The sequence below is a fragment of the Hippopotamus amphibius genome, chromosome 8, assembly GCF_030028045.1.
Source record: "Hippopotamus amphibius kiboko isolate mHipAmp2 chromosome 8, mHipAmp2.hap2, whole genome shotgun sequence".
NCBI lineage: Eukaryota > Metazoa > Chordata > Mammalia > Artiodactyla > Hippopotamidae > Hippopotamus > Hippopotamus amphibius.
In genome coordinates, this window is record NC_080193.1 from 97,221,742 (window position 1) to 97,245,525 (window position 23,784).

Below are 23,784 nucleotides of genomic sequence, written 5' to 3' on the forward strand. Positions count from 1 at the left end.
ATTAATTAACTAATTTTAAAAAAAGAACCCATGTGATTACATTAGTCCCGTCTGAATAATTTAGGATAATCTTCCTCTTTTAAGGTCCACAACCTTAATTCCATCTGCAATGCCCCTCAATGCCCCTCTGCCATGTAATACAACATACATAGATCTTAGGGTTTGGACATCTTTGAGGGGACATTATTCTGCTAACACAAGTACCATTACAGCTCTCAATTTTTTAGTTACCAATTACACTCACTGTAGCTGCGAATTTTTGTTCTAGTTAACAGTCATTATGTCAAGTAGTTTGTTCAGTTTTGAATAGTCAGCATAATAGAACCTCATGCAAACACCAATTTCTACAGGAAAAAATTCAGTGTAAACCTGAAATTAACTTGCTAGTGTCCACCATATCACATGGAAACAAATACTTGATTTGCTTTGTGGATTGCTGAAGCAATAAGAAAAAGAAAATGTCTTCCTTCACCCACACTGTTCTTGTTGAAGAGAATGTTTTCTTGGAAACAACCTCACTGTGCTCTCATAATAAAAATCTGGGCTATACATATTGCAAGTAACCCTGGAACTCATCATACTGGCTCCTGTTTCTGGTACACGGCTTCACCTGCTTCTTTCCACCACTGCCTGCTTTTTGTTTGTTTATCTTCTTTCTTGTTTAAACAGAGTATAATGAATCAACCTCTTATATAAACTTTTCCCTAGATACTCTTTTATGTCTTGACAGCATTCCACATGCCTTCCCATCCATTCACTTTATCTTTAATAAGTTATGCATCCTTATTTATCTGGATCCAATCCTTTACCAGATATCTATTGTGCAATCTACATAAAAAGGACCCAGACACATATTCCTGTGTTATTGTAACTAGCTGTCCCTCTAAAATGAATGCTGCAACATCATGTGAGATTTTCTGACAAGAGTTGGTCATGTGATGGACTAAGGTCTTCAGAGAAGTCTAAAAGCCAATGATCAGTTTATCCGATAATTATGTAGTTTTCAAACTGCAATCGAGAAAATTGCTGATATTTTCCTTATGCTTTAAAAGGGACACTTTTTTTCTCTAAAAGATACCATCCCAAATATACAAACAGCTCATACAGCTCAATATCTAGAAAACAAACAACCCAATCAAAAAATGGGCAGAAGGCCTAGGTAGACATTTCTCCAAAGATATACAGATGGCCAACAGGCACAGGAAAAGATGCTCAATGTTACTAATTATTAAAGAAATCAAATCAAAGCGACAATTAGGTATCACCTCACACCTATCAGAATGGCCACCATCAAAAAGTCTACAAATAATAAATGCTGGAGAGGGTGTGCAGAAAAAGGAACCCTCCTACACTGTTGGTGGGAATGTAAATTGGTGCAGCCACTATGGAGAACAGTATGGAGGTTTCTTAAAAACCTAAAAATAGAGCAACCATATGATCTGCAATTGCACTCCTGAGTATATATCTGGAGAAAACTCTAATTTGAAAAGATACATGCACCCCAATGTTCACTGCACCACTATTTACAATAGCCAAGACATGGAAGCAACCAAAATGTCCATCGACAGAGGAATGGATAAAGAAGATGTGATACATATATATACACTGGAATATTACTTCACCATAAAAAAGAATAAAATAATGCCATTTGCAGTAACACGGATGGACCTAGAGATTATCACACTAAATGAAGTCAGTCAGAGAAAGACAAGTATATGATATCACTTACATGTAGAATCTAAAAAAATGATACAAATGAACTTATTTACAAAACAAAAATAGACTCACAGACATAGAAAACAAACTTATGGTTACCAAAGGGAATAGTAGGTGGGGGGAGATAAATTAGGAGTTTGGGATTAACATATACACACTACTATATATAAAATAGGTAAACAACAAGGACCTACTGTATAGCACAGGGAACTAGACTCAATATCTTGTAATAACCTATAATGGAAACCTATAATGGAAGTAATATATACAACATATGTATACAGTTATATATAAAACTGAACCACTTTGCTGTACACTTGAAACTAATGTAACATTGTAAACTAACTATACTTCAGTTTTTAAAAATTAAAAAAAATAATTATAGAACAGCATGTCCCTTTAAAAAAAAAAGGTTAAAAAGATACCATCCCACACACATACACACACACAAACACACTCCAAAATTCATAAAACAACACTCCCCCAAAATAATGTTTCTGTAGATTGTAATCATCTCTCTGGTAGCTCTTTGACAAAGAGAATAATCAATCTTCACAAAGGTTGAAAAGACTGGGAGAGCCATGCCTTCATACAGGTAATACAGAGATCGTAATTAAAATTTTCTCTTTGATCATCATTTCACATTCTATGTGAGTAAATACTTTCATTATTCAGCAAGAAACTAATTAATTGCCTAATCAGTCACCAAACACCCTTTATAAATGAACACCATTAATTACACTCCCTGTAACCTTCTGTGTGTGCCAGGACGAACTGATCAGTAATGAAACTTGTCAAACCATGATATTTACACAGAGCAATCTAAAATTTGGAGATTCTAATTCTGACTCTTTTCAGTTCTACAGTTACCCATAATATAATGCAGCCAGGGAACCCTCTTGCACTGTTGGTGGGAATGTAAATTGATACAGCCACTATGGAGAACAGTATGGAGGTTCCTTGAAAAACTAAAACTGGAACTACCATATGACCCAGCATTCCCACTGCTGGGCATATATCCAGAGAACACCATAATTCAAAATGACACATGCACCCCAATGTTCATTGCAGCACTATTTACAATAGCCAGGTCATGGAAGCAACCTAAATGTCCATCAACAGATGAATGGATAAAGAAGATGTGGTACATATATACAATGGAATATTACTCAGCCATAAAAAGGAATGAAATTGGGACATTTGTAGAGACATGGATGGACCTATACACTGTCATACAGAGTGAAGTGAGTCAGAAAGAGAAAAACAAATATCATATATTAATGCATATATGTGGAATCTAGAAAAATGGTACAGATCAATAAGTTTGCAAGGCAGAAATAGAGACACATATGTAGAGAACAAACATAAGGACACCAAGTGGGGAAAGTGGAAGGGGGGTGCGGGGGGGGAGGGTGTTGGGGTGGGATGAATTGGGAGATTAGGATTGCCATATATACATTACTAATAAGAAAAAATATATCAAATTGTACACTTTAAATATATGCAGTTTATTGTATGTCAATTATATCTCAATAAAAGTTCTTAAAATATATATATATAAAATATATATATATATATAATGCAGCTATACAATTGTGAAATAAAACTGGGATCATTAATATTTTGGGTTTTGTTCTTAAATACCTAAATAGTTTTATAACTAGGTATTTGCATTTACATTTTCTTTTCTTTTTTTCAAAGACAAGAAGAAAATTTTTATTTCTTTTTATTATAAAATTTTTTTCAGAAATAAAACAGAGGTATTATATACCCACTTATCTAGAATTTACAGTTGGTAATATTTTACCATATTTACTTCATCTAAGTTATTTTTTACTGTGGTACTTTAAAGTAAGTTACAGACAGGATAACAGCTCACTCCTAAATATTTTTATATGTATCTCTCAATTTTAGGAGAATTTTAAAATGAAAACTTCTTAAATTAGCCAGTGAATTCAAAATGTCATTTATCTTTTTTACATTTGTAAAGAGAAGAAATGTTGAGTCAATTTACATATAATTAGACATTTTTTATTGAAAGGTAGACCAAAGTTTGACTAGATTTAATCTATCCTGTTGTATGGAGAAAGATCTCAAGGAAAGTATCTTTTCTCTTTTAATATTTATTCATCTACATGTTTCACACTGAGTTGCACCTTTACAAATTTTATATGTTACATAAGTTTATATCCAGATCATTCACTCTGTTTATGTTTAACTCTTGTGGTTTGTGGCTAATTCACAGTTGCTTGTCTTTGCTGACCCTATTCCATCTGCCTGGAATGTCTTTTTACTTCCTACTCTACACATCTAAATCTTACTCTTTTAATTTTAAGATCACTTTGCCAGAAAGCTTTCTCTGATTCCACCCTGATGAATTAAGATGCTTTTTCAGTGGTTCCACAGTTGTGATACCTCTGTTATTAAACTTACCATCTGAACAGTGTCTACTTCCCTTACTAGATCATCATTTCAATGGGGTAAGGACAGAATTTGATTCATTTTTTTCCCATACTCACTACAGAAGTAACACACTGTAGGCACATAATATATTTGTTGAACTGTTAAAGGGACACTAAAGATGATAATGTTGGACTAGACAGTCTCTAAGATATCTTCCAGCTCAAAATTTCATGAGACTTCATAGAAAATAGTTCACTTAGCCATCATAAATAATAATCTTCATAAATTTCTTCATGGCAATGTTGCTCCTTGTTAGTAGACCATATGTTTGAGGTATTAGAGTCAGTATTCTTCAAAGATAAGGTGAGCAATTCCCTTTCCTGACATTATTAGTCTAGCCATTCAGAGAAATCTTTCCTAGTATAAGACACTTTTACAAAAGCTGAATTAATTTTAACAAGCTTTCTTTCTTAAAACATGGCCTAGCTGGCTACAAATTAAAGGAATGAATCTGAGGTCAAAAATTATTCCATAGGATCAGCAAGCACTGCATTTGGGGTTTATATGCCTCTACTGACTTATGGGCTAAGAGCTTGGATTTTGATCGTGTTCCGGTAACAAAACATGAGTCTGAGACCTGATGAAGTGGGAAACTGGACTGGAAACTCCTGTATAAGGTCGGGATCCCCAAAAGATGAACCCCTTAGTGAGTGAACAAGAAACAAAAGTATCCTTCAGAAAGAGATTGGCTTGTTTCACTCCTGGCTGCATTTAGAGCTGGAATAGGAAACAATGGAGAAAAAGATTCTTCTCTGAAAATTTCTAACCACACGCTCAGACTCATGTGTGGTCTAATATGTGGTCTTAGCTTAAAATGGAGTTAGAGCAATAGTTCCACTAGGCACCTTCCAGAAAACAGAAATTTTGGAATAATGCACATTAAATGAGAACCTTAAAAGTTCTTTATCATAAGTCATTAGACACACAAGGAAATAAGCACCCATGTGTGGTAGTCAGTATTGGCAAACAGATTCTGAGGTTATTTTAATATCAAATGCAGAATATAAAATATGTCTAAGAAGGAAAAAGAAAAGAGATTAAAATATTTAAGATACAAAAAACTATCAAAATTAAGTAGGAAGATTCCAAAAACTGAAAAATAGAATAACCAAAATTAACTTAATGGGTGGATTAAAGAATCATTAAACAACGCTGAACAAAGAGTTGGTGAATTAGAAAATATATTTGAAGAAATTACCAAAACAGCAGTAGAAAAACAAAGGGAAAGAAAACATATAAGACATGAAGCTACAAAGGGAAATGGGAGAAGTTCCCACATTTGTCTACTTAAAGTTCCAGAAGGAGAGAATAGGAGAATGAAGGAAAACAAATTTTCAAAGACAAAATAGCAAAACATTACCACCACTGAATAAAGACACAGACCCTGAGACTCCGGAAATCAAATGAACCCATACCTAGATACAGAATGAAATTGCAGAACATCAAAATCAAAGAGAAACTCTTAAAAGAAGGCAATGAGAAAAACTAATCATCAACAAAGACTGAGAACTGATCTGTTGACAACAACAATGGAAGCCAGGCTAGAAAAGTAAAATAATATTTTAGGAGGTAAAAGTAAATAATTCTCATCCAAGCATCATAAGTCCAGAAAAAGTATCTCTGAAGCTTGAGACTGAAATAAATACCTTTTCAGACAAACAAAAACTGAGAGAGTTCACTATAAGTAGATTCCAATGTAAAGAAATCCTTTAAAAAGATGTATTTCAGGAAGAAGAAAAATTATAAAAACATACACTTAAGTTAAAACTATATGATAATAGCATATAATTTGGAAGAAATTAAAGTATTTCAAAATGCTTTCATTATTTGAGAGAGGGAAGTGATTGATAACTTTAAACTTTCTTAAATATAAATGAAAAAATTCTAGGTTAATCACTAAAGAATTAAATATAACATATATCTTCCAAACTAGTAGGGGGAAGAAGGATGAAATAAGGAAAAAAGTCTCAATCAATTCAAAAGAAGCCAACAGAAGATGGAGGTGGGGAGTAGAAGGGACACATTAGAAGAGCTGGTGAAATGAAAAACCCCAATAAGATGGTAAAACTAAATTCAAATACTGTACATTCATTATTGTAATTAATGTAATTGGCTGAACTCTTCAGCTAATAGACAAAGCCTATCAGAATGAATAACAAGAAAAGTCCACCTGTGTCTTGTTTATAAAAGATACTCCCGAAACACACGTACACAGAAAAGTTTAATAAAAGAATAAGATAAGTAATTGTTGTTTAATGGATTTAGAGTGTCAGTTTTGAAAAATGAAAATTTTCTGGCAATTGATTTGCACAGCAATGTGAATACACAACACTACTGAAATGTATGCTAAAAAACATTTAAGATGATTCATTTAATATTATGTGTATTGTATCATAAGTAAAGTTTTTTAAGGACGGGAAAAGATGTGCAAGGCAAATACCAAATAAGAAAGAAAGAGCTAATGTTGTTTATTAAATATTGTTATTGTATTATTTTATTTTATATATTAGTATTTTAAGCAAGTAAACTAGAAATAAAGAAGGCTGCCTCATATCAAGGGAAGGTTTGATTTACCAGGAAATATAACATTTCTAAACTTGTATATACCCAATAATATATTTTCAAAATATATGAAGCAAAAAATTCATCATCATAGCAGGACATTTAAGATATATATAGCAGAAAAGGACAGGTCAAATAGATGAAAAATTGTAGATTCAGAATACATGAACCATACAGCCAATAAGCTTAACTAAGTGGACACTATAAAACACTGTACTCAGAAACTGAACAGTACACATTCTTTTGAAGACCACATGGGACATTTATCAAAACTGACCCCAATATAAGCCATTAAGTGTCAACACACTTTTAAAAATTAGTATCATGCAGACCACATTCTCTGGTCATAACCTATCGAGAAAACAATCACAATTTTTTTTTAAAGCATAGCTTTAAGGACATTATCTACTGCATTCAGATTGTTGATCATCTAAGGAGTTCAGTAAATAGCACCTCTCTCTTTTTAAAAAATGCCTTTGAATACATTCAACTATCAAGGCAAGGCATTTCCCTATATAAAACATTATAATTTTCCCACTACTCCAATCCAATAGATGACTTTACTCAGTGGCCCCAATGAGAACTGTGAGTGACCAGACAGACCCCAAGGAATACAAGCCACAGTAGAGGCACTACAGCTGCAACGGCAGAGGCACCCAAGAGCACCAACACTACCACAAGCTCGTCTGCAGTTTTGTAGTTTTGTTTTTGCAGTTTCCCACTTGAACTTGGAACTAATTGAGAAATTACATAAGGAGTCAGAAAGATGAAGATAAAACAATCATTTTATTAAAAAGACAGTTTTTTGGAGAATATGGTCTATGTATGTATCAATGGGCTTGCTTATTGGCTCCTTTGAATTTTACATCTACCTAAAACTGCAGGTGATACCCACAAGTACAGAGCTTGCTCCTCCAAGCTTACTGCATGGTCAAGGGCAAAACAACATGCGTGCTCTCTGCAGACAGACAGATCCCAAAGACAGATCTGAGGAAGACGCTGGTGTGCACGTGCCCAATCTATTCCCAAACACAAACAGGCAAGTCATTCATCCACAGGGAGGGAAGAGCTGGTAGGTTAAAGAGATGAAAAGAGTATGCTGGGTTATTCTGCTACAAACCTCTCCACATGGAAACACAGAATGACTGATGAGGAACTCCCTAATACTCACTAAGGAGGAAATTTGCACTCTTTGTGAGGACTAGGATGGGACACATGGGGGACACAGTTTTCTCAGCATCTTTACCTCCTTCCTGGAGCTGGGCTGTGATGTTGAGTTCACACTGCACTTTAGCTTTCAGCACAAGGACAATCTGCTCCTCTATAGTAACAGTGCCATCAGAATCCAGCTGTAGACATAAACAAAATACAAACGGAGAAAAACACGCCCATTACTTTTTTTTAAAGCCATTATTTCACCTTCTAACATAATTAAAAATTATTTTTGATATCAAGTATCTGAAATAGTTCTTTATCTGAATCAAAATTCAAAAATCCATCAATGTGTAAAATTTTAGAATCATACTTTTTCCTGATTAGCCTAAAGAAAAATATCCCATTTGTTAAAAGTTAAAAAACTCCAGAAAATTTTAATTTAATTAGGTAAATCTATTAGATACAATATATTCAGGAAAAAATATAAACATATTGAAAACTTCCTGAAATGTTACAAAGACCAATATTGTATTAATACTCTTACAATATGTCAGTTACAGCACATAAAAAAGGAGAAATAGACTAGAAGACTATGTCTAGCTCTACTGAAAATTTACCAGTGAAACTGCACAAATCATTCCATGTTTGGGGGCTTTGGTTTGCTCATCTATGAAATAAGAGGGTTACACTAAATGGTCTCCAGTTAACTTTTTGCCTTTTTACCTCCAGCTTTATTGAGATATTATTGACAGATAACATAAGTAAGTTTAAGGTGTACTATGCAAATGATATATTCATATATTGTGAAATGACTACCACAATAACGTTACTTAACACCTCCTTCCGCCCACGCAATTACCTTTTATGTGTGTGTGTGACGATAACATTTAAGATCCACTCTCTTAACAAACTTTCAAGTATATAATAAAGTACCATTAATTATAGTCACTATGTTATACACTAAATCCCCAGAACTTAGTCATCTTATAGCTAGAAGTCTGAACCCTGTCTCCCAATTTCACCCACCCCACCCCCCCGCCCCAGACCCTGGCAGCCACCATTCTACTTTCTATTTCTATGGGTTCAGCCTTTTTAGGTTCCAAACAAATGAGAACATACAGTATTTATCTTTCTCTGTCTGATTTATTTCACAGCATAATGCCCTCAAAGTCAACCCATGGTGCACAAAAACAAAAGGTAGTATTTCCTTCTTCTTTATGGATGAAAAATATTCCTCTGTGTGTGTGTGTGTATGTGTGTGTGTGTGTGCATGTGTATGTGTGTGACATTTTCTTTATCCATTCATCCATCTATTGACATTTACGTTGTTTCTATTTCTTGGCAATTGTAAACAATGCTACAATAAACAAGAGGATAGAGATATCTAAACTTTGAGACAGTGATTTCATTGCCTTCAGATATTAACCAGAAGTGAGTTTGCTCCATCACATGGTAGTTCTATTTTTTGTTTTCTGAGGAACTCCATACTTTTTTCCAGAGTGGCCGTACCAATTTACATTCCCACCAACAGTGCACAGGGGTTCCCTTTTTCTCCACATCCTCGCCAACACTTGTTGTCTCTTGTCTTTTTTGATGACAGCCATTCTAACAAGCGTGAGGTGATAGCTCACTGTGGTTTTGAGCTGCACTTCCCTGATGATTAGCGATGTTAGAATCTTTTCATGTACCTATTGATCATCTGTATGTCTTCCTTGGAAAAAATATCCATCCAAGTCCTTTTCCCATTTTTTAATTGGATATTAACCCTTTATTAGATAGTTTGCAAATATTTTCTCCCATTCCATAGGTTACCTTCTAATTTTGTTTATTCTTTCTTTTGCTGTGCAGAAGCTTTTTAGATTGAGACAGTCTCAATTGTTTATTTTTGCTTTTGTTGCTTGTGTTTTTGGTGTCATATCCAAAAAATTCATTGCCACAACCAATGTCAAGAAGCTTTTTTCCTGTTTTCTTCTGGTAGGTTTACAATTTTGAGTCTTACATTTAAGTCTTTATAATCCATTTCGAGTTAATTTTTGTGAGTGGTGTAAAATAAGGGTCCAATACAATTCACATTTGCATGTGAATACCCAGTTTTCATAACACCATTTATTGAAGAGACTGTCCTTTCCCGAGTATGTATTCATGTCTCTCTTGTGAAAGACTAGCTGACCATGTATGCATGAGTTTATTTCTGGGCTCTTGATGCTGTTCCATTGGTCTATGTGTTTTTCTGCCAGAACTGTGCAGTTTTGATTGCTATCGTTTTGTAATAAAGTTTGAAATCAGGAATTGTGATGCTTCTAGCTTTACTCTTCTTTCTTCAGAATGCTTTGGCTATTCAGGGTCTTCTGTGATTTCACAGGAATTTTAAGATTATTTGTTCTATTTCTGTGAAAAATGTCACTGTAATTTTTATAAAGATTGCACTGAATCTCCAGAGAGCTTTTGGTAGTATGGACATTTTAACAACATTAATTTTTCTGATCCATGGACATGGCATATCTTTCCCTTAATTTCTGTTTTCTTCCATTTATCTCATCAATGTCTTATAATTTTCAATGTACAGATATTTACACTTTTTGTTTAAATTTATTCCTAAGTATTTTACTATCTTTTATTCTACTGTAAATGGAACTGTTTTCCTTATTTCTTTTTTAGAAGTTCGTTGTTAGTATATACAAACACAACTAATTTTTGTATGTTGATTTTGTATTCTGAAACTTTAGTCAGTCCCATCATATTCTATTGGTTAAAAGCAAGTCACAAACAATCACTCCAAGGGAGAGGAATTAATCTCTGCCTCTTAAAGAAAGGTATCCAAAACTCTGTAAATATATTTTTTCTTTCTTTAAAAAAATTTTTATTGAGGTAACATTAGTTGATAACATTATATGTTTCATGTGTACAACAGTAAACTTCTAATTCTGCATATCCTACAACGTGTTCACCACCAAAAATTTACTTTTCATCTGTCACTATACAGTTGAGTCCCCTTATCCATTTTGCCCTCCCCCATGCCCCTTCCCCTCTGACAACCACTACTCTGTTCTCTGTATCCATGTATTTGTTTTTGTTTGATTTGTTCTTTTTTTACTTTTTATTTTCCACATATGAGCAAAATCAAAAGGTATTTATCTTTCTCTGTCTGACTTATTTCACTTAGCATAATACCCTCAAGGTCCATGTTGTCACAAACGGCAAGATACTTGTAAACAATCACAATTTCCTGTAGGTGGTCATCTATTTTCTAGAATGAGAATGAAAATTGTATTTTCTGTGGATTTATTGACAATAATAGGGTCCAGAGCTTTGCATTTTTTGTTTTCTGTTAGGGACTTAGAGACTATTAAATCAAATGTGATGATAAAACCTATCAATTTACCTAAGTTGACAAACTCTCAATAATACAATCCTTTGCAAACCCCAAATCTTTCATTTCAGGCGGCAAATAAACTTACCCTCTAGAATTGTTCTTTAAGGAAAGCGGGAAAACAAATCTTTCTATTTTGTGCAATAAGACATTAGGTACTGAACATTAGAAATAGAAAAATGTTTACATTACTAGCCATAGGAAGTACATGTAGAGATTACTGATAATTATTATTTTAAACAACATAAAATTATAGACTGACAGATTGAACTGAAATGGAGGACACAAAAAGAATATCTATCATAAGAACTAGCCTTCACATCAAAAAATTGTCTTATTCCTAAAAATCAGGAATTTGTCATTTATTATTTTCTAATGTATATGTAACACAAAGAGTAGGTCAGTAAAGAGGTATATAGTTTCAGAGATTTCTGGATAGTATTCATAGTTCAATGCCCACATTTATTTTAATGTGAGAGGAGAAAATAATCAAAATTAATTTTTTGGATTGGAATACACACCATCATTTAGCTATCAGGCTAACACAATGCAGGTTCTAAGTTAAAGCAGTTATACTAAAAACGAGCCATAAAACCTCACTTCTCAAAAGGGGGAGCGAAATGGAAAGAGACGACTCAACTGAGTGGGCAGGGAGGAAAAACTGACTTTTTCCCATCTATTCTCTGGAAACAGTCAGGCACCATTCAAACTGTTTGGTTTTATTTTTATTTCTTCTGGCTGTTTTTTCAGTTCAATAGTTACTTTCTTTTACTTCAATCCCAGAAAATACTGGGTAATCTGTGACCAAGTGTCAGAACTATAAATTTGATTCAGAGAAATCTGACCTCAATTATTAAACATGAACATTTCAAATCACCCCTTGTACCATTTTTACCTGAACAAATTCATTTTTGTTTCCTTTTGTGCAAATGTACCCTTTTAACTGGGATAACCTTTTCAGGAACATAATCATCATATAAACTACAGCTTCTAAAGATAATTTTGTTCTAAAAAATATGGCCAGTTTAACCAGGAGCAAGTTTGATTAGCATGTGCTAATTGATGATCTGTTAAACTAATTTTTAGTCATTTCAAGTGAGAGTAAGAAAATGTTTCTTTTATATTGTTTTCTTGTCTGCCTTTGTTACAGAAACAAGTGTTCTTTACCATAGAGGGACATTAAAATCACAGCATGCTTAAAACAGAACAGTTTTCATATTCAATGTCCATTACTCCAAAAGCAACAACTGCATCCGAAACAAAGTGGTACATTTAGGAAAACAGATGTTAGCAATTTTTCCTGGGCAAGTGATCATTTACAATTTAAAGTCAAATGTTAAATTTTAACCTGTCACACATTTGATGGCTAAAAGAAGCCCCAATATGATCATGCATATTTTATTAAAAGTACCTAAAGTTATCCTTATAGATATTGTTGGTGTCAGAATACATGAATCTTCATAATTACAATATTCACATGTGTTCCATTTTCAAGAAAACAGAAATTCATAAATTAGATGAAGTTATTTAAAAAGAAGCATTCTGGAACATGTGGCACTGATGGAGTTTATGCCTTTCCCTCTATTCCTCCCAGTAGGTACAACTACAAATTCTGGACGTTTATATTTAAAATGAACATAAGACGACTCTGAAAAGTGGAGAGCAAAATATAGACCAGCTAGAGACCTCAGATCCTGAAGAACAATACTGTGGTAAATTCTCTGGATTTTCTTTTTATCTCATATATTCCCAACTTTGAGTTGGAGAAGAATGCCACTCTGAAACACCAAAAAAAAAAAAAAAAAGCCTCAAGAAAACCCTGCTGTCTATAGCAAAGAAAGGAAAGAGGCAGTCTGACGAGACAGAAAACTTTTAGACAATAACAGTTTGACCCAAGCCAAACACCAAAGAAAAATTGCAGTCCTATCCCAACCCACACCCACTAAGGCCAAGTGGAGAGCCTAGACTTCCATCTTTGCCAGGCTGTAAAGAGGGGTGCCCACACCCTCCCCAGAGTGGTTTCAGAGCAAAGTAGAGAGTCAGTACTTCTACCCACAGTGGTCTGTAACAAGGCCCTTCACAGTCCCCCCATCCCAGGTGTCAGTGGAGATTATGTGGGAAGCCTAGACTTTCACCCCAAGCTGGCAGTAACAAGATGCCCCAACATCCCTGCACTGGGGTGGTGTCAGAGAAGACCTAGTGTACAGTCAGTCTAACAACAATGAGGCTACCCCACTGTGATGCTGGTGGAGACCACATGGGGAGCAGAATTCACACCCCCACCCAGCAGTAACAAGGAACTCTCCACCTTGAGTGCAACAGATGCTGGCTGGGGAATCTCAACTTCTACCTCCACTGAGCAGTAACAAAGTGATGTCCCCATTTCCTCAGCTATATTATTAAGAGATAAAGTTGAATTCTGAGCAAATTACCAGAGACCAAGAGGGACATTATATAATGATAAAAGGGTCATTCCCCCAAGAAGACTTAGCTATCCTAAATGCGTATACATCAAAAAAGAGGAAAATATGTGAAGCAAAAACTGACTGAACGAAAGAGAAACAGACACCTCCACAATTATAGTTGGAAACTTCAATACTTCTCTCTCAATTGACAGAACTAGACAGAAAATCAACAAAGATACAGAAGAACTCAATGAAGAGGATCTAATAGACATTTCTACAACACTTCACTCAACAATGCAGAATACATATTCTTTCCAAGTGCTCACAGAATAGATACCAACTAGACCATATCCTGGGCCATAAAAACAGATCTCAACAAGTTTAGAACTGAAATCAGACCCCAGTGGAATCAAACTATAACTCAGAAAGATAACAGGAAAATGTCCAAACATCAGAAACTAAACACACTTTTAAATAATCCCTGGGTCGAAAAGAAAGGCTTAAGGGGAATTTTTCTTTTAAATACATTGAACTGAATGAAAATGAAAATACAACATATCAAAATGTATAGGACACAGATAAAGCAAAGCTGAGAGAAATTTATAGCACTAAATACCTATATTAGAAAAGAAGAAAAGTCATATATCAACAACATAATCTCCCACCTCAAGAATATAATAAAATAAAACTAAAGCAAATAAAAGGAAGGACACAATAAAGATAAAAACAGAAATCAGTGAAATTGAAACAGCAAAACAATATAGAATAACAGTGAAACAAAGAGATGGTTCTTTGAGAAGACAATAAAGTTGATAAACCTCTAGCAAGCAAAGAAAAAAAAGAGCAGACGTATTAAATTACAGAAATGGAGAACAGGTTAGTGGTTGCCAGGGGTTGAGGAGTGAGGAGTGGAAAGGAAGTGAGTATGGCAACAGGAAGGATCCTTGTGGGGATGGAAATGTTCCGTATCTTGACTGTATCAATGTTAATGTGCTGGTTGTGCTACTGTGCTATAGTTTTATAAGATGGTACCACGGGGAAAACTGGTAAAGGATACACAGTTCTCTCTGTATTTTTTTTACAACTGCATGTGAATCTACAATTATCTCAATAAGTTAATTTTTCAAAAAAGAACTGTTTTGTCCTAATTTTAAAAAACACAATATGTAAAAACATTACCTCATTCTAGTAAATGAAGATTTGCCACAGGTGGTTGTAAAAAACAAAGGTAAATGAGAATTGTTAAAATATGATTATTTTATAATTTTGCAAAAATACTTCCTTCATGAAGTTGCTGTAATATTTATAATGTCCTCTTAGAAAGTTACTATAACATTCATATATCAAATTAGACTCTACTTTGGGAAGGATTAAAAGAATATATTTATCTAATGCTGCTGAGGAATGGGATCTGAACACCTGCTGACCCTCAGAGCAAGGCTGGTAATGAGCTCACAGGACATAAATTTTAAAAAAGAATATGTTTAAAGAGAATCAATTCCCCTTGAGACTAGACATTCTATTTTCCATAGTCCAATAGAAGGATAAGCTGGCCTAACATAAGGTATTTTGCTTGGAATTTAGGGTTTCTCATACAGTCTAGAATTGACTGCCAAGTAATAAATCCATTTTATTAACTCTCTAATAGTACATACCTATTAATATTTTATTTTACTTTCTTAAATGCTGATGTCACTCTCAAGGGGATTGAGAGTGGCCAAAGTTTTTATATTGTAAATGGAGTTTGAAAATGAAACATGTTTTTCATTATTTAGAATGTATTGTCTGTAATATTCAGTTAGAATAGAGAAAGGAATCTGCCATAATAAACAGATAGTTTGGGCTTCCTAGGTGGTGCAGTGGTTGAGAATCCGCCTGCCAATGCAGAGGACATGGGTTTGATCCCTGCTCCAGGAAGATCCCACATGCCATGGAGCAACTAAACCCGTGCGCCTAAAAAAATAAACAGATAGTTTTGGGGAAAATATTATTGAACCACCCACCTTTAATTTAATCACCAAATACGAAAGCGCTCCCCTCTTTTGTCCTTTTTTTAATTCAAAGAAAAACAAGCAATATGTATAAAACACAAGCATAAATACCAAAAAATAAACCAAAAAAGTGTCCATTCTTCTCAAGCTTTTTAATCCTTTCACAAACTGACCTCTAACCCAGAACTAAATCTGAAGACCAAGCCATTTTGCACATTTGGCTGTAAATAATAAAACTCCCCATGACCCTGCTCATATGAGAAGCAAATCAAAAACAGTTTAAGAATAAAATGTGTCTAAATGAACTTACTTATAAAACAGAAACAGACTCACAGACATAGAAAATAAACTTATGGTTACCAAAGGGGAAAGTGGGGGAGGGATAAATTAGGAGGTTGGGATTAACATATACACATTACTATATACAAAATCGATAATCGGGACTTTCCTGGTGGCGCAGTGGTTAAGAATCCACCTGCCAATGCAGGAGACATGGGTTCAATCCCTGGTCCAGGAAGATCCCATATGCTGCAGAGCAACTAAGCCCATATGCCACAACCACTGAGCCCGCGTGCTACAACTACTGAAGCCCACTTGCCTAGAGCCCGTGCTCCACAACACCAGAAGCCACTGCAATGAGAAACCCGAACACCGCAACGAAGAGTAGTCCCTGCTCACCACAACTAGAGAAAGCCTGTGCACATCAATGAAAACCCAACATAGCCAAAAACAAATACATAAATTAAATAAATAAATAATAAAATAAATATTTTTTAAAAAGTAATCAACAAGGACCTACTGTATAGCACAAGGAACTGTACTCAATATTCTGTATTAACCTATATGAGAAAAGAATCTTCTGTACACCTGGAACTAACACAACATTGTAAATCAACTACAATATAAAATAAAAAACAATAAAATGTGTCTATCTACAGCATAGCTCATTAACAGTTAAGATGACAGCATTAGGAATGGGATCACATAGAGCTGTCATCCTTCACATCTATTATTCATCCTTTCTCTTTCATTTCAACCACACAAATTTATTGTAGGTATTTACAGAGCTCCAATTACTATTTAGAAACAAAGCACAGTTAATTTTTTTGAGTCATATAATGATTATAGAGATGGAGAACAGATTAGTGGTTGCCAGTTATTTGGGGAGGGGGATGGGGAAGTGAGGAGAAGGAAGTGGTTGTGGCCATAAAAGGGTAGCAGGAGGAATTCCTGTGCTAAAACTGTTCTGTATCTTGGCTACGGTGGTGGTCAAGTAAATGAGTATATATAAATATATATATAAATGAGTATATATAAATACATGAGTATATAAAATAAAAGTAAATGAGTATACATAAAACCAGTGAGATCTGAATAAAGTAGGTAGATTATATCAATATTGATTTCCTGCTTGGGATATTGTACTGCAGTTATGAAAGACATTACCACTGGGAGAAGATGTGTGAAAGGTATACAATATCTCTGCATTATTTCTTACACTGCATGTGAATCTCCAATTTTTTCAAAATAAGGAGTTTTTAAATTCATATAATAGTTTTTAGTGAATTGTTTAGTTTAATGACTTATAACCATGAGAGAAAGACCAACTAAATTTTAAATAAAAATAAGTTAAGTGAAATATAATCTACAAATTAAGCTCAAATATATTAAGACTATTTGGCAAAGAATTTGTGCAAAAGAAATCATGCATTAGATTGCTCCCCATAATTTATAGGCTTCTATAAGCATAAAAGATTCCCTATATTCTCAAAAAACAAGAAAACCAACTAGAACCGAGAATTTATAAATTCCCCCCTATTATGATATCTCCTAAGCAAGCTCTATTAATCACCAACTAACTGAAAATAACTCCCTTGGCAGTCAAATGAGGTAACTGTGTGTACACTTCTCAAAAGTAATTTACTTATTTTAAAAAATGTTGCCACCAAAACACAAATCCAAAATTAGCCAAGTTAAGAATTATACACACAGGATCAAACAGGCTTGTGCAACATTCAATCCTGGAGTTAAAACTCCGTTTTTATATCTCAGTGAAGTTGGCTGAGATTTTTCATTATAAAAAAAAAATTTTTTTTTAAACCTAATTAGTGGGCTTCCCTGGTGGCACAGTAGTTAAGAATCTGCCTGCCAACGCAGGGGACACAGGTTTGATCCCTGGTCTGGGAAGATTCCACATGCCTCAGAGCAACTAGGCCCATGCGCCACAACTACTGAGCCCACATGCCATGACTACTGAAGCCTAAGCACCTAGAGCCCATGCTCTGCAACAAGAGAAGCCACCACAATGAAAAGCCCGTGCACCACAGCGAAGAGTAGCCCCTTCTCTCCACAACTACAGAAAGCCTGTGCACAGCAACAAAGACCCAGTGCAACCAATAAATAAATAAAATAAATAAATAAATAATTTTTAAAAAAACCTAATTAGCTAGTACATCTGAAATGGCTTCCAAACCATCGCACACTAAGAACTTGAGAAGTCTGCTATGAAAATAACATGCACTAAAAGCCAAGTTTCCTGTCTCCCAGGACAATGTCCCCACACAGGACTTCCTCTGTCATCCAAGCCTATTTGACACATGTGCTACGCTATGACAGGGTCCATCTCATGTGGAAAGGAAAGCAGATAACAATTAGCACTATCAAAATTGTGTTGACAGAAAGACAAACAGTATATGATCTCACTTATATGGGGAACCTAAAAAGTCAAACTCACAGAACTAGAGACTATAACAGTGGTTACCAGGGGCTGTGGGGTAGGGGAGACAGGGAGATGCTGGTCAAAGGGTACAAACTTCCAGCTATAGGATGAATAAGTTCTGGGGATCTAACTAGAGTGTGGTGACTCTAGTTAACAATACTGTACGTATACTTGAATTTTGCTAAGAGAGTAGATTTCTCTTTCGTGTTTTTTTTTTTTTTTTTTTTTTTGGCCGCACTGCACGGCTTGTGGGATCTCAGTTCCCCAACCTGGGACTGAACCCAGAAGTCCTAACCACTGGACCACCAGGGAATTCCCACTAAGAGTAGATCTTAAGCACTCTCATCACACACACAAAAAAAGGTAACTGTGAGATAATGAACAGGTTACTTGACAGTGGTAACCATTTCACGATGTTTATATATATATGTGTGTGTATATATATATATATATATAATCACCAAGTTGTACACCTTTTTACAAATCACACTGTATAATATAAAAAAGAATACAATAAAACAATGAATAAATAAGCCACTCCTCACGCACACACAGTGTTGACCTTTGTGGGAACATAACAAATCATCAAGAAGATGATTTCCTTCAGGCAGTTGGCAACTAGAATTTGACCTAGAGAAAAATCAGGCTGCAGGCCAAACTGCACTGTCCAATATTCCATCCATTTATAACTAGTGTCACCGCCCCAGGAAACACATTTGTCATGCGGCTCAGTTGTAGGATCTTGGGAAAAAGTAGTAGCTTGGAAAATTAACATGGTTGATATCATATCATCAGCAGTGAAGAGACTAATTTCCAGCACAAGCAATGAGGTAAAATCACCATTAATAGGGCAACAAACTATAAGGCAAAGTTTCACATAGTAGAAACACTGTGCACTCATTAGCTATAACAATGGTGCATATTTATTAAGCAAATTACTATGAGAACTTGTAAATTAAACAGTGTTCTAAGGCCTCTCAAAAAAGGTGTGAATAAAACTTTGGTTTCCCTAATTTCTGATGCAATGATATGGCCATCCATCAGACAACAGCAAGTTTTATGAATGAAAAAGAGGCGGCCAAGATGTAACAGTTCTTAGATAGCTGAGTGAATAATAGGAGAAAAAAGTAGGAAAAGGTAGACTGTATTGAGCAGTTTAGTTAATAGATTGGGAATAATAAAGGGGTTCTGAAGGAGTGAAGGTCTACATGGTCTTACTGCAGGTAAAGTAAAACTGTTGGGGGAGGTCATCAAGAGGACATGACCACAGGTAGAGCTGAGAGCTGGACCCAGGCAATCAGAGGCTCCTCACCTCCTCCCCTGCACTTGGAATGGACACTGCCCACTGTTCCCACAGTGGGAGCTGTTTTCAAGGACACAGCCTTGAGAGAATAACATGCGGCTGAGACCACCTGGATGGTACATGTGACTAAACCCGGGTTAGGCCTCTATATCAGCTTACAAGCTTTGGCAAGTGAATGTGGAGATCTCCTCATCTTGCTGCTGCCCAAGACAAGCTTCATGTCTAAGTTCCCCTGCTTATTAAATCTGCCACCTACCAATCTGGAGTGGTCTGCCTTTTTCTTCAGTCTCTCCTTGCCCTGTGTGCAGGGGCCAGTTTCACATTTCACCTGGGGAGCTCCTGAGGTTTTGAACCAACAAAACTTAACCCACTTAGAGCAAAAATGTGGGTGCTATATTTGACACGATTGTGAGATAGTGGAATTTGGGACACAAACTTTGGAGAGACTAGGGGGAGAGATACAAGAGGATGCAATTCAACAAGATGTTTTGTCAAGTTGCTTTCCTCTCCCAAAGGAACCATCATCACTCAAAGGCTGCTTTAAGCATTAATTCAAATTTAGAAACACTTATAAAAATGCTAAACATGCTCTGCTTGAAAACGTGGGCATGTATTTCACTATACTTATGTTTCCAGTGATTATCACATTGTCTGACACATGAGAGGCCCTCAAAGTACTTGCTGAATGGAATTGTCATGAATAAAAGGTTATGGGGGTTTTTTTGTTTAGGTTTTTTTTTAATTAGATAACATACTCTTTTTTAAACAGCTTTTTTGAGATATAATTGATATACAAGGAGCTGCACATATTTAATATGTGCAACTTGATGAGTTTGGACATGTGCAAACACTCATAGTACCATCACTGCAATCAAAATAAAAGACGTAGCCAACATCTCCCAAAGTGTCCTTCGGACCCTTTTGTTAGTTTTTGGTTTTTTGCAATAAATACAGTTAACATGAGATCTACCCTCTTAACAAATTTGAAGTGCACAGTACCGTATTGCTAATCATGGGGCCTGTGTTGAACAGCCAACCTCTAGAACTTACTCATCTAGCACAGCTGAAACTTTAATGAGAAGACATTCAATAGGTAAGGTATTCTTTGTTTTCCCATATCTATATAATTAAAGCACAAACCATATGTGATTTCAATTTAAAACTGTGCCAACAATATGTTCAACTAGAAAACACAAGGGAATTTCTTGGTGCACATATCTGAATCCACAGGTAGAACAGGCTTCAGGAGAATGGAAGAATGTAAAATTCATGAGGGCAGGGATTTTCAGTTTTGCATTTTTTTTCACTTTACCACTTGTCCTTGTTTGCCACAAAATTGGTAAGAAATGGAGTGGATGTTGGAGAGGCAATAAAAATGCTCATTGCCTTCCTCATGAGGCTGTTGTGAGGATTAAAGAAAAGAATGCACAGAGAATGCCTAATTAAGTGCCTTTATACAGTGAACACTGTATAAATGCTAACTATTACTATGGCTATTATCACCAAGACTGTACTTTTATTACATTCTAAACATAGGGAAGCTGCTACATAGCACAGAGAGATCAACTTGATGCTTGGTGATGACCTAGAAGAGTGGGTAGGGAGGGTGGGAGCGAGGCTCAAGAGGGAGGGGATATGGGGATATATGTATAAATACAGCTGATTCACTTTGTTGTACAGTGGAAACTGGCACAACAGTGTAAAGAAATTATACTCCAATAAAGATCTAAAGAATAAATAAATAAATAAATAAATAAATAAATAAATAAATGCGACCACAATAAACTTAGTGAAGAAAAAAGAAAAAAAGAAAGAAAAAGCTGAACATGAGAAGCCTTTGGCAGAGGTTTTCCCAGGTCTAGTTGAGTATCTACCATTCACACTGCAAAAATATGGAAGTCAAAGACAGATATGCTATTAGAAAGAAGGAAAAGGAACAGATCCTGCAGGGAGGGGAGACAGAAGTCAAGAGAAGAGCTCCTTTTTGCATTACTGGCAAAATCTTGTCTCCTGCTCCAGACTGAAAGCTTCTTGGAGAACAGAGGCATCTCAATCACTTTCAGAGCCTGCGCAATAAATACAATACTTAGTAATCCAATGCAGTTTTATTAAAATGAAAATGAGAAGTCCTAGAGAAAACAAATTTTAATGGGGCAGGGGGGGGCACCTCCTCAAATTCACAGAAAAGCCTTCAGTCAGTCATCAACTCATTCTACACTACTTTTGCTGGTTTAGCAGTGAGGAGTGTTGAACGTATTTATTTCAACAGTATTTGTTGAGTCCTCCCAAGTGCAAGATACTATGGCAAAAAATAAACATAAAAGATCCAAACCATGGATCTTGCCCAGAGGCAGGTCAGGAGGTACGATATGGCTCTCAGACTACACTATTACCATTAGTCATAAGAAATGCAATAGACACAAACAAAATGTCATTACTAATATATTACCAGCCTGGTGAGATAGAAGTATGCTTTGTCTTTTGGAATAATTTTAAAAAGCATTCTTGAGGATGCAGGAAAGCCCCACATATCTACTCAAGATTTCTTCCAGTTTTTAGATATCTCTAAGCTCAATTAATCAACATGAAATTGTGCTGAAGTTTTGTGTAGATAACTGCCAGAAGTTTCTGGATACTGTGTCTTACAGACTTTATTCATCTAGGAAATGAGATGCCAGAATATATGTTGAGAGAAGTCCTGCCTTGGTACTCATGCATGAGTGCCTTGCTAAAGGCAGATTCTCTTACGGTGTATGCAGAAAAATTTTCAAGCTTAGGTATATCGCATGCCCACAAAATTGCATTGTTAAATACAATCTCTGCTGTCAGAAAAAAATGTATTTAAAAAAATAACTGAGAAGCTTTTTAATCATAGAAAACAGAGCTAAACTGATTATAAAAGTAAGGAAAGTGACAAGCAGTATAAACTATTCTCATCTAGGAAATTGCAGCCAGTTTGCAATTTGGTGTAAATTATTTCATAAAAGAGAGGTAGTTTATCTTAATTATATTAATTATACATATGTCTGTTCCAATCTTCTCATATAAATATTTGGCCAAATAGTACTAAACAACATTTTAATTTGTTATCACTCTATATCTCATAATAACAAGAGTATTTGACTTAGTTGCTAACTTAAGTAACAATATACAATAGCCCTTCTACCTATGATTATGAAAACATTTACCAATATTTAATGAGCATCTACTGGTACAATTCACTCTAGAAAAATGATTAAGAATCAGTTCCTGCCCTCAAGTAGCCCAATATCTGTGGCAGGAGCTCAATACAACTAATAAGACATTTTTAAAGAAATAATATGATTTGTGAAGAAAACCATAATCCCAAAAGAAACATGTACCATAATGTTTATTGCAGCACTATTTACAATAGCCAGGACATGGAAGCAACCTAAATGCCCAGCAACAAATGAATGGATACAGAAGATGTGGCATATATATACAATGGAATATTACTCAGCTATAAAAAGGGATGAGATGGAGCTATATGTAATGAGGTGGATAGACCTACAGTCTGTCATACAGAGTGAAGTAAGTCAGAAAGAGAAAGACAAATATTGTATGCTAACTCACATATACGGAATCTAAAAATGGTACTGATGAACTCAGTGACAAGAACAAGGACACAGGTGCAGAGAATGGACTGGAGAACTCGAGGTTTGGGAGGGGGCAGGGGGTGAAGGGGAAGCTGAGACGAAGCGAGAGAGTAGCACAGACATATATATACTACCAACTGTAAAACAGATAGCCAGTGGGAAGTTGTTGTATAACAAAGGGAGTTCAACTCGAGGATGGAAGATGCCTTAGAGGACTGGGACAGGGAGGGTGGGGGGGGGGGAGTCAAGGGAGGGAGGGAATACGGGGATATGTGTATAAAAACAGATGATTGAACTTGGTGTACCCCCCAAAAAAATAATAAATAAATAAATTTTTAAAAAAAAGAAATAATATGATTTGTGATTTTAAAATAAAAATTAAACACGTTGTCATTCAAAAGTTCTATACTAGCCTTACATTTAACAACTTAACAAATATAGTAATGATGTTACTTCTATTAAAAACCTAGAGCAACTAGAATA

General features: G+C 35.3%; 1 protein-coding gene across 1 annotated transcript in view; it reads right to left on the bottom strand.

Moving 5' to 3' along the window:
- The window catches only part of PTH2R (parathyroid hormone 2 receptor), a 98,060-nt gene that overhangs the window by 66,538 nt on the left and 7,738 nt on the right, over positions 1–23,784 (bottom strand). The window contains exon 2 of the mRNA XM_057746050.1: positions 7,988–8,090. Coding sequence (XP_057602033.1) covers positions 7,988–8,090 — 103 coding nt within the window. The remainder of the gene's footprint in view (positions 1–7,987; positions 8,091–23,784) is intronic.